We start from the raw sequence: 12,368 nt of genomic DNA on the forward strand, positions 1-12,368 counted from the left end.
AGGTTTGGGTGAACTGGAGGATTAGGAAGGGGATCCTCGTTGTTGCGGTGGTTATTACCACCCGAACCACTGGCACCATCCCTTTCATTTCCCGAACGCAACACCATCCTGCTAATAAACAAAACGGTTAGCGGTCAGGAATGAAAGATAGAGGATGATACACAAAGGCAGGGTGGAAAGACAATGTGTAGATAAAAATCTAACACATGATCAACACCGGAATAGCAACTCTAAGAGATAGAGCAGATTTGGTCCACTAAGATTAGCAAGAACGAGATCAGCGAAAACTAGACCACGACACACTAGATTAGTTAGATGCAGGTTTGAAAACCACAAGAAAATATGCATGCATGAGAGGTATGAATGCAACATGACGTCTCCTCACAGCGTGAGCACGCCTTAACGTTCTAACACTCACTTACGATCCGCAACAACCGCATTGTCCAACAGCGCTACAACCCACCTACTAGCGCTCAGGACAATGGGTGATTCCCACCTTCTCAACTCCGGTAAAAAGGCTCAAAAGGTTTCCAGCAGGTGAAAGGGTTTTCCTACGCTACCGCTACTCATGCAGACAAGAGAGGTTAAGCATATCTTAATTAAACAAGTGAAGCATTAAGGAAGAAATAGCTCTAAGACCAAGGAAGAAAGGTAGCAACCAGCCTTAAATTCAAAGTTTTAGCAAAAGTAAACATTAGTGCAAGTGATCAAATTTTATTTGACTCTCAACCCACTAAGCAAATTTTAGGTTCACTTCATGGAAACTCAGCTCTGATACCCGTTGTGAGAACCGCCCAATTTGATACTATTTTAAACGAACCGCCGGTCATTATCACCCAGATGAGAGTTAACACGTGCTTGCCGTAGAGCGTGCCACGTGTTATCCCACATCTAGAGACACGAATAACCGACACGTCATTCATTCAAAATAATACCAAATCCGGTAGTCCCGGTATGTGCTCCAACATACGCCCAGAATCAGCATATGCACATACCGTATACAATCGAATACATAGCCAACAATCCACAAAGAGCAGTTATATAAAACCAGAGTTCGAGACTTAATATTACAAGTTCAATATAGGTGGGTTTCAAGCTTCACTTTACAAGCCTTGGGCTCACGCGAGTCATATTAACCAGAGATTTAGAGCTTATTGAAAGTACATGCTCTCCCGAAGCTCAGCTACGATACAACTTACTTAAGATGATGATGCCTTGCTCAAGGACATCACCACAGCAGCAACAGCCTACTCTTCCCCCGCATTAGGATCAGCGGGGTAGAAATGGCCGAACACCACTTCTGGCTCACCTGCAACTAGGTTTAGAAAGCACCCTGAGTACAAAAGGTACTCCGCAAGACTTACGCGATTAAATAAACAAGGATCATGCAAAGGCTCAAGGAAAAGCTTTAAGTTTAAGTACTTATTGCATAAGCATAAGCTGCCTAGACTATCACCTAGCAAACTTAATTAATCTTGCCCAACCCCCAGAATTTTAGTTGATTAAGAGAGTAACACAATATACTTGACAGATCCTCAACATGACATGAAACCAAAGCCAACAAAACCGAAACTCTCTATGAAGAATTCGACGAACCAAGAGCTTGCTCATATCCGAGAGCGCGGCAATTCGAATTGATTAAATCCTTGCAAGGGTGTACTACTTTACCCACACGACACGAGGACCATGCGACTCACCCAACCGATCACGCCGGGCAAGGGGGTACTCACGTCAACCGTTCCCAACAAGGCTCGATCATTGAACCTCACACCTAGCTTACGAGTAGAGACTTAGTTCCACCAGGGACATCTCTAAACTTTCCTACACATAAGTCCACCTGGGGACACACTAAGCCTCTCTGCATAGCCTGTAGCCACGTAGCTAGGACTGCACATCAATGATCAAGTCAAAGAAGGTAATTGGCTCATCCGTTCCATTATATTGGATATGTGGTAGCACGGAAAGGTGCTCAAGGCCGATGGCATCAACTCGGTCCTTAATCGATCCAAGCGGACTATGCCCATGTGACTTCATTCTCGAGGCCCTACTATTCCGCTCGAATCTCGATACTACCAAACTCATACCACTAAACCAAACCAGTGCGATCAAGGGTAACCAGTAAGTGTGATCTTCCAGACTATTCCTGTCTAGTGAGCAAAAGAAGTACTCTAAGCCGGGCTAAGCATCTAGTCAGATTATGTTATTACTGACTAACTAGTGACAAGGACATGGTTAACAATTCAAGGAAGATAATGCAGGAAATTAGGTATAAGAATGCAATACATACATACTATAAATAACCCAACATTACCCGGTGATATAACTAACTCAGCTTAAGTAGGAGCAAGGAATCATGCTTAGCTGCTTGCCTGGGTTAACTTCAGACTCGACCACGAACGGGACTCCGGGTTCGGGCTCCACGGACTCGGCGGGTTCCACGGGTTCGTTCTCCGACGATCCGGTCACTAAAATGCATGAATGCGATGCAAGAATTAAGAAATGATCTTAACAACATGCATAAATCACGAAACAATTTGAGCATGTAGAGAACAAAGCAAAGAACTCAAGAAAATTGGTTTTGCAGCAAAAACATTTTCCTAGAATTAACCATAAATAAAACCGTTTTCAGCTACTCTAAGCAAAATAAAACAGAAAAGGAATGCAAACTAAACTAAACAAATCCAAGAAAATTATCTTGGAAACTAAGCAGCAACACAAAGCTAACAAAACTGGTTTTGCTATTTTATCACTTTCCAGCAAAAAGTTCTATACTAAACCACCTTTTGGACAGCAAGCACGAAATCGAAATGAAACCCTAACCAACAGCAAGGAAACACAAGAGTAAGATGCACCACTGAAAACTACACCTCACAAGGAGTCTAACAAAATTTGGTTTGACATTTTTCAAGCAGCACACAAATAACTAAGTAATAAACTCACTTTTGCAAGATAAAACTATAGATCAATATACAGCAAAGTAACATGCAAAATAATATTTTTCCTAAGTAGATCTCAGCTAGAGGAATCCAACAAAATAAGTTTCATAATTTTTGGAGCTATACATGATTTTCTATGGATTTTGCAAGCTTGCAGGAAAATAAAACCTAAAGGAACCCTAGCTAATTCGCTAGGTACACCCGGATCAGGCCACACCCGTCAGCCAGAGGCCGACAGGTGGGTCCCACGGGCCAGCGACCCACCCCAGGCCGGGTCAAGGTAGGCTGCGGCCTTGACCGCGGCGTGGGCGCGGCCACGACGTCGCGCGGCGCGGCGTGCGCAAGCCGGTGCGGCGAGGCAGGGCGGAGCAGACCAGGGGCGGCGCGCATGGGGAAGAGGAGGAGTAGGCGAGCCTCACCGGCGGTGATGCGGGCCAGGAGCGGTGACGGACCGGCGGCGCGACGAACAGAGGCGGCGGCGGGCGGAGGCGCTCGTCGCCGGCTCTGCAGGGAGGGAGAAAAGGCCGGATTAGCGCCGGAATCGGAGGAGGACGACGCGAGGAAGCTTCCTACGCGACGAATTGAGACGATGCTCACCGGAGACAGCGAATCGCGGCGGCGACGGGAGCTCGGGCGGCGCGGCAATGGAGGGGGGGGCTAGGGTTTGAGGCGGGGAACGGGAACGGGCCGGGGGCGGATAAGGAGAAGGGTGAGGAGAGAGTGAAAGGGCGGCACGGCTCACGACGATGGCCGGCACGTGGCGCGGAAGCCGAGGATGGACGCCGGCGGGCGACGCGTGCGGGCGGCGCGCTGGAAACAGAGAGAGGGAGAGAGGAGGCGGCTGACAGGTGGGCCCGGCGGGGATTTTCATTTTCTTTTCCCCCCTTTTTTTTTCTGGGGTGTGACATCCACATCGGCGTCCAGGGCGTCTGGGACGATCTTCTTCAGCTCCCTGAGCCTCCTCAGCACCATGTGCTGGAAGGGCCTCGTCCTCCTCGCCGGCGACGCCCCGCCGCCTTTCTTCTTCCTCCTCACTGTGAACAACATGGCTTTCCTTCTCATGTCGCCCCAGAGAACGAAGCCGCTCGATCGGCTATAAACTTTTGTATGGTGTCGTGTAGATCAGGATGTGCGGTGTATGACACGGCAAGGGGACATTTATAGGTGAGAGAGGCGAAGGATTTTTCACTTGGCCATGTGGGAGATGAGAGATGACCTTGGTTCCAACCAGTAGACTGAGCTGTCAGCCTGCAAGCATAGCTCTCACAAGTCTTGGCTTGTTGCTGTGCTTGTCTGACATGCGTGGATAGATCAGGGAAACTATCTGGTGTGTATGTCCGTGAGCAATTCGTTCCTAAGGTATAGGTGATTCTTACATAAATGCAATTTGCAATTTGTCTTTGTATCGTTGGAGTTGCGGCTCTCATTGGTTTAGACGTTGAAAATGCACAAACATTTGGTGCTGATGAGCTTGATTTGCTCTGACGAGCAAGTAGGCGAGCTTAGGACAAATCCCTTTTCCTAATCATAATCATCGAACGGTTTAGCATTATTCGCAATGATTGCAGGAATTCCCATGTGATCTTTGCCAACTTGCGTTATGCGTGTAAACTGCAAGAAGCTGCAACTGGTGGATGGCAATCCTTCAATCCGGCCAGCTGGGGCCTTGACAAATCGAGAACGAGCATATCTTATTAGTGTGGGGGAAGAACTCGCTTATCCGTGTAATACATACTTTAATTTGTCGTCCGATCCCTTGGGCTGTCGATATATGCAAAAAAAAAGAAAGTAAAAAAAAATTGTGTCGATTTGATGGGATAGTTAAAAAAAATCAAAAAGCTATGGCCATGCTTAATTGTGAATTTTTTTCTAGAACATGCTTGAACATATTTTATTAGGAGGACAATAATAAAAAAGATATATAATAATTCTTAAGAGTTTCGGGCCATATATAAAAGGAAGGAAACTGAAAGATTGATGGATTGAACTGGCCACTGGGGACACTACATGTGACCCATACATACATCTCGCCACTGCTCTGTTGCTGTTGCTGGAGACTAGAGAGAGGAACATGCATGGGCTTGGAGAGGCACTGCTCGCGAAGCACACAAAGCCAGACGCAAATGCCTCTCGATCTGCATTTTCATATTTAAATACGGCGGAACTATGTGGCGCTTGTAGCCACCACACGCGTCAGTTCTGAGGTACACATCATTGGAGTATTTTTTCCTTTCCAATCAGATTCGTTGATAATCCTTTTCCGGCCCTGTGTAAACAGTTGGTGAAAAGTTGTTGATTTTGATACTGTAGCACATTTTATTGTTACTTGACAAATAATATCCAATCATGAACTAATTAGGCTTAAAAGATTCATCTCGTTCTAATCAGTTAGACTGTGTAATTAGTTATTTTTTTTCAACTGCATCAATGCTCCATATATATATCCGAACATTCGATGTGATGAGTACTGTAGAATTTTTGTTGAGAACTAAACAGGGCCTCAATCCTGATTCAGAGCTGTGTGCGTGGGTACATGCTAGCTAATAGCCACACCTGCTTGATGGGCCCTATTTGGTTCCCTGCACTAGAGAGTGCTAGGAAACTTTAACCGCTAATTCAGTTTACAAAAATAACTCCAGAACCCCTGTGCTAGGAGCTCTGAAAAATCTAATGAGGCCTTTGATCGCGTGATTAGAGGATGATTACTGTAGTATCACTATAGCCAATCATTAATTAATTACTGTCATTAGATTCGTCTCGAAAAGTTATACCCATTCGTAAAAAAGTTTTGCAAATAAACTTCATTTAGCACTTCATGCATGCTAGATTCTTTTCTAGACTTGTGTGCACTAAGAAAACCAAACAAGGCAATGAACAGTCCAGCAGAGCTCCTCCCGATGAGCAGGCCCGCCCAATCACCCCTGTTCTGTTTCAGACTAAAGCTGCGCAGTCTTCTTTTTTAGCGAACGTGGTTGGGCACATATTTCAATAAAAGAAGAGGAGAGTACAAAGTTTATCAAGTCATGAACAACAATTCATGACGAACGGAACGGTAAAAGAAATGAAAAATTACATGGTACCACTAGAGCGACCTATAGGACGACCAAAAGAGAACCCACAGCTTGAAAGAAAAGGTTCTAAAGTCTTGAAGCCTGCCTGCACCCATGCAGTAATCTCCTCAAAAATCGCATGAATGATGTCTTCAATCGGACGATTGAGGTGATCAAAAGTGCGCCAATTGCGCTCCTTTCGGATGATCTAGGAGGTTAGTATCACTAGGGAGTCGAAACACCTGCGATCAACTTTCCCAAATCTTAAGGCACCAATCTGTGAGGGTGGAGGCAGAGTTTTGTGGCGCCACCATATGCCAGTGACCACGCAGCAAGACTCGGTACCAGACTTGCCTCGAGAAGGAGCATCCTACTAGCAGATGTAGACATCGTCTTGCTGCAGATTGTCGCGTTTTCATCTCTCAGCAGTCCAACAACGATTATGTAGAACTAACCAGCCAAAAAAAATTGCATTTCCCTGGCGTCCTGGTCTTCCAAAGTGTCTTAGCGCCAGCTACTGATAACTGGCCTAGGAAGACAGCACGATAAGGGCAGTCCCAATGGTATATTGATGGTAGTTTCTATTCCTCTTAATTACAGCGACAGCTCAGCAATTTATTGATGTGGCAAAGAAGTTAATGCAGAGAGAGATTATAGAAACAAGAAATCGTTTTCTATCGGAGAAACGACGTCTTCGTGTGAATCGATGCAGTAAGAAACGAGTGAAAGGGGGACTGAGCCGTGTGCTACGATTCAGTTGGTAAGGGAAGCTGGTGTGCTCCCTGCCCGCACGCGTTCGAAGCCGTGCGTCGACGCCTGGTGCCCACCAGGTGATTTATTTCCTGTTTTCTGCGATTGTATCTTCAGACGCCTACGCTCCACAATAGGAGGCGATGTTCTTGTCGCTAAGCGAAGTCTGATCTTTGTGAATATATTGTAGGCGTGTCTCTGTGTATAAATTTAGATCTAGCGTGCGTTTTAGAAATGTGTGTGTATAAGGTGCGGGGGTTGTGTGTGGTGTGTGTAGGACGTGTGTTCAGATCAGGGTTCTCCTTTTCGTTTTTGGACCGAATCCCGCCATCCGGCGGAAACGGAATTCCGGGCGAAATTTCGCTAAATTTCGGTAATTCCGACCGAAATGGGTTTTTGAATTCGAAAAACGAAATTTCGTTGCATTCCGACCGGAATTTCGGTTTTCCCGACCGGAATTTCGGTAATTTTGACCGAAATTTCGGTTTTGTCACCGTAAAATGATGCAAATTAACAGAAAATGATGTGTACATATGGAAAAATTGAAAATTTTGGCAAAATTTCCCCTGATTATGTGTATATTGACAGTTTATAATGCATAACATATATATAACTCCACAAAACAATGACAAATACACCATTTAACACATAACTCATGTCCAAAGTCCACACATACAACGTAATACATCCAAAGTCCATTACAATTATTACACATAACTCATGTCCAAAGTCCACACATAGAACGCAATACATCCAAAGTCCATTAGAATTATTACAATCCAAAGATACAAAAGAGGCAAAGGCATAGTCCAGAATAATCCATGTAGCATATTCTCTGCATTTAAATATTTATGTGAAATAAATTAAATAAGTAGAGGAAGCAAAATGTATAGATAATTTCTGTTGATAGGATAAGTACCTGCATTCTTCAGTCCTCAAATCTCTCTCCCGGTGGTCCCTCATACGGCTCGTCTGTTGGTGGCAAATACACGTACGTAGGTGGGTGATGTTGCAACTGTGGAGCTCCATATGGTAGGTAGCCGTGATAATCCAAATAAGGCAATGCTGCAACTGCCTGCGGAAGTGGCGGGTTCACCACCCCTGGTGGTGGCCACAGAAAGCCCCCTGCAGGGGGAGAAGTACTGTAAGGGTTGTAGTACTGACCACTGGAGGCAGAGTTGGAGCTATCTTCATCATATGCAAGTGGGGCCTGTCGACCATGTCGACTTGTCGATGTTGTTTGTCGTTGTGAAGTAGGTGCTCCATGATCTGTATCTTGTGTTGCATGGGTGAAGTCCTCCTCCCCAGTGAACCTTATAGTAGGAGATATACGATAACCACCACTTTCGCCATCACCATCATCATCATCATCACCATCATCATCACCATCACCATCATCATCACCATCATCATCATCATCATCATCATCATCATCATCATCATCATCATCATCACCAATGTCCTCACCACCACTAGGCTCAGGTGTGGTATCGTCACTACCTAACTCCTCCTCAGTGCGTGGTTTCTTCCCTTTTCTCATTTCGGGACCAATCTTAGTCTTCCTTTTTCCCAGATGTGTGTCCCCAATTGTTTCTTCGGCCCATGTCTCCACATCTTCATCGTGACCATGAGAAGAGCCTATGTCAGTGAACATCTGGCTCGGCAATGGAGTGTCAGTGAAGTCTGAGTCTTCATCAAGTGTCAGTGAACAGCATGGCACGCCTTCGCCCATGCCCTCCCTAGAAGCTCTCTTGATGTCCTCCCCTTGACAGTCCATGGGCCGGTATCAATCCTTTGCTGCCGTGGACCACTGCTCAACCCTAGATGGTAGTCCCTAACCCTCTCGGGGACTTGTGACTGGCTCCTTCTGAACATCGAAGGCAGCGGTCCACCACTGCCTCCAACACCACCACCCGATCCGCCACCCCTATCATATCGTGGCCCAGCTTGCTGCATAAATTCATACTCTTGGCGGGACTGGTGTAAGGCCGCTTGTAGTTCTGCATCCTCGTCGAGCCCCTGGCCTTCCTCTTTCTCTAGATCAATGTGCGGCCTCCTTGCAGATTGGTCCCTCAGGAGCTTTTCTCGGGCCCTTGCTTTAGCTCTAGCCTTGTTCCTGTCCAACTGCTCACTAAAGAAGGCCTTAACTTCGGCTGGAACCGAAGGGCAGTCCTTCACATCTTTCCCCCTATGTGCCAAATGCTCTTTGAACCTTGTTGCTCCTCCCCCACTCTTCTCCTCCCTGCAATACTTGCATTTGAAACCACCCCTGATCTTTTGGCCATGCTCCCACACTAGGTCTGGCATTGTCCTACAATTACAGAAAAATAGTAAGGTGTAAGTTCATGAATAACACATGAAGTAGCAACTCATGTTCTTTTTGATGAATACCTACTAACAACCCATGAATATCACATAAACTAACAATTCATTAAAACTACCAATTCATACATTGAGACTAACATGAAAAAATTCATACATATCAACTAACTGATTTTTTCTATGCTTTCTATGTCACTTGGTCTCTAGAATCTCAAATCAACTAACTTAGATCGACATCAACAAGCATCAACATAAAAAAAAACCGTCTCATACCTTAGTTCCCGGAGCCGAGGCGAAATCCGGTCGGTTTCACCGGTTTTCCGCCGAAACCGCACCGAAATCCGCCCGGATTACGGATCCATTCCGACAGCGTCTCCCGGGAACGGTATCCGCTACACCCCGCCCGGATTTCGCCGCCTTTCCGCCGAAATTTCGGTGCGGGGAGGCGAAAATCGCCGCCGGCGACGGAGGGGACCAGAGAGGAGAACGTGGTGGGGAAAAAAGAGCTCGGGCGACCGTCACCCCTCACGCTGACGAGCAGATAAGGTATACCTTGTTAACGGGTTAACGGGTCCACTCATCGTTAACGGGTCCGAACTCATTTAGTGATTTTAACCAATCAAATCAACTTATATTTGAACGATTTCAAGTGATAGTCGCTCAAAAATGCACCTAGTTTTTTATCATAATTTTTTCATATTTTTTTTACAAATTTTTTTGAATTTTTGAATTTTGAAACGAAATTCACCGAAAAGTAGCGAAATTCCACTTCCCGGTAACTAGCGGAAACGGAATTTTTTCCGGAATTTCGCCGAAATTCCGCCGAAATTGTGAACCTTGGTTCAGATATTACAACTTACAACTTGTACTCTAGGTCCGAGGAATGAAAAAAAACGAGTGAAAGTCCGTTGGGGAGAAACGAGCAGTTTATATCGTCCCTCCTTCAGATCTCCTGCGTCCATGCGGAGCCGGTCATCCTGTGCGGCCGCGGGCGGCCACCCATCGCATGTGCCCACCAGCCTTGTGTTCTACGGCTCTGCGTAGAGGATCCTCGGAGTGGAGATGCGAAAACAGTGAATGATTGGTCAGAGTTTTATCAGGACACTGGGAGAGATTTCTGCACTGGAGAGACTAGTTTTCTAACACGATGTCCTATGCTGAAGAAACTACATTAGTTTTTTTTTATTGGACTGCCCTAAGCTGAGACAGTGGAGAAGTTGTGGTCCGCTGTCCACTTCTAAAGGAATTGATCCATGATCTTTGCAGATTCATGTTTTCAACCAAATCCCATATCCTGAGGTAGTCCAAAAGAACCTGGACGGTCAGGTTGCCGGTAATAACTCTGTTCTGCTGCAACTAGCAACTAGCCAACAGTGTTTTTTTACACCAAACTAGTACCAGCCACCAACATCAACTAGCTAGTAGTATTTTTCTTTCACAATAAATCAGCATCAGCCACCAGCCACAGATAGCCAAACATGGTGAATATCTCTAACCCAGTTCCGTTGAAAGCTGCGCAGTCTGAAGCTGAGAGAAATAACAACCGATCGACCAGAAACGATCTCTGATTCTCATTTCTCTGCTGCATCACCCTTTTGGTTTTAATAAATTACCATGTGGCCGGGTAGATCTAGCTAGTAGTTTAGTATAGACCTGGGCATCCTCCGGACCGGGTCAGGTTCGGGTCGGGCCAAAAAAACCCGGTGTTTTTTCTAGCGGCCCGTGCTCGACCCGACCCGGTGGCCGGGCCGTAAAATTGAGCCCGCACCCGACCCGACAACCAGTCGGGTCGGGCCGGGCCTATGTAAAATGTCGGGTCCTTCGGGTTTTTCGGGTTTCGGGTCAAAATTTTTAGCCCGTGCCCGGCCCGTCAGTCATACCGGGTCAAAAATTTTGATCCGAGCCCGCCCATCAAACTCTTCGGGTCGGGTCGGGTCGGGCTATTTTCGGACGGGTTAGGTCGGGTCCGTCGAGTCGGGTAGCCCATGCCCAGGTCTAGTTTAGTACTACTAGTACATGCTAGCCGCGCGACGCATGCGTGCATGGGCGGAGCATGTAGTGCGTCAGATTAGGGCAGGCAGCTGCGGCGTGCGAATGACAACTCGGGTTCAGATACGAATCTTCCAGCAAGCAAGATGCGCGCAGAAGGCTGGCTGCTGACAGCCTTTGGAGACACCGGGGAGCCATACTACTACTGGAGAGCGACGACGTGGATAGATCGTCGGCCGCCATCGCGCAACAAACAACGCACGTGCCGGCCGACGATCGATCTCCTGCCGGTAGTGCTGCTCCTCTTGATTGACGGATGGATCGATAATCGATCGCGCTGCACTTGCACATGTGGAGTTAATTATTACCCGATCGACGGCTACGATCACGCGGCTCAGTTCAACCTGCATGGCGATGCTGATGAGTGTGTGGTTCACACTTAGCTTCACTTCACACCCGTTCGATCTGTCAGCTGGCGACGGCATATGGGCTGCGAGCCTGTGATACTGATCAGCCAGAGGTTGAAGACTGTTGGGTGGACCCATGGGAGGCGGGCCGGGGCATGGGCCACCGCCAGCTGCAGCCTGCAGGGATCCGGCAGGGGCATAAAAGGGCATTGCCCGTGCACACAAAATATGATAGGACCATTTATGTTTCACAAAAAAATCATAATTCCTAAAGAGATTTTTTTGAGAAGTAATTCCTAAAGAGGATGTTCCAATTAAATTCTGATGGCACCGTACGTTTATTTAAATGAGATCTTCAAAATAAGACTGCACTTATGTATGTTTAGATGATACTTTCTTAGAAATAAACTTTACTATATTTCTTACAATCAGAAATAAATGTTCCACGCCCATAAGAAAACATTCCACTCTTAAGATAAGTTGTTCCAGCAATAGAGAACTGTTCCAAATGAAATATAATACCTCCAGTTCAAACTAAAACTATTTTCATGAATAAAATTGGGTACACCTAAAAAAATTATGAATAATTAAAGAATAAAATTTTGTGCTAAAAAATTGGAAATAAAATTTTATATTAGATCAAATCATAAGATAAATTATTCCCCCTATAAGAGCGAATCTTTTCTTCTATTATTTCAGCCACAGAAAAATATTTGATAAAAAAATAATATACACATATAAAAAATTAAATGCATTGGGGAGTAAAAAACTATACATATGTAACAAATCATTCAGAACAAAATATATATAGATAGAACAAATTAGAACTTGTGGATTTTTTTTGAACAAACCATATAAATCATGAAAGAATATAGACATGGAACAAACCATGAAAACTCGATACACCTTGAACG

The 12,368-nt window shown here is 45.6% G+C and overlaps 1 protein-coding gene across 1 annotated transcript; it reads right to left on the bottom strand.

The window, feature by feature from the left end:
• Positions 1-7,422: 7,422 nt before the first annotated feature.
• On the bottom strand, positions 7,423-8,428 carry LOC120695712 (transcription factor SPT8-like). The gene is made up of 2 exons (XM_039978930.1): positions 7,656-8,428; positions 7,423-7,571 (listed from the first exon to the last, which is right to left on the bottom strand). Exon 1 carries the CDS (start codon positions 8,388-8,390, stop codon positions 7,665-7,667), a length of 726 nt encoding a protein of 241 aa, XP_039834864.1. The 5' UTR covers positions 8,391-8,428; the 3' UTR covers positions 7,423-7,571; positions 7,656-7,664.
• Positions 8,429-12,368: the final 3,940 nt, after the last annotated feature.

This window comes from Panicum virgatum, chromosome 2K (assembly GCF_016808335.1).
Source record: "Panicum virgatum strain AP13 chromosome 2K, P.virgatum_v5, whole genome shotgun sequence".
NCBI lineage: Eukaryota > Viridiplantae > Streptophyta > Magnoliopsida > Poales > Poaceae > Panicum > Panicum virgatum.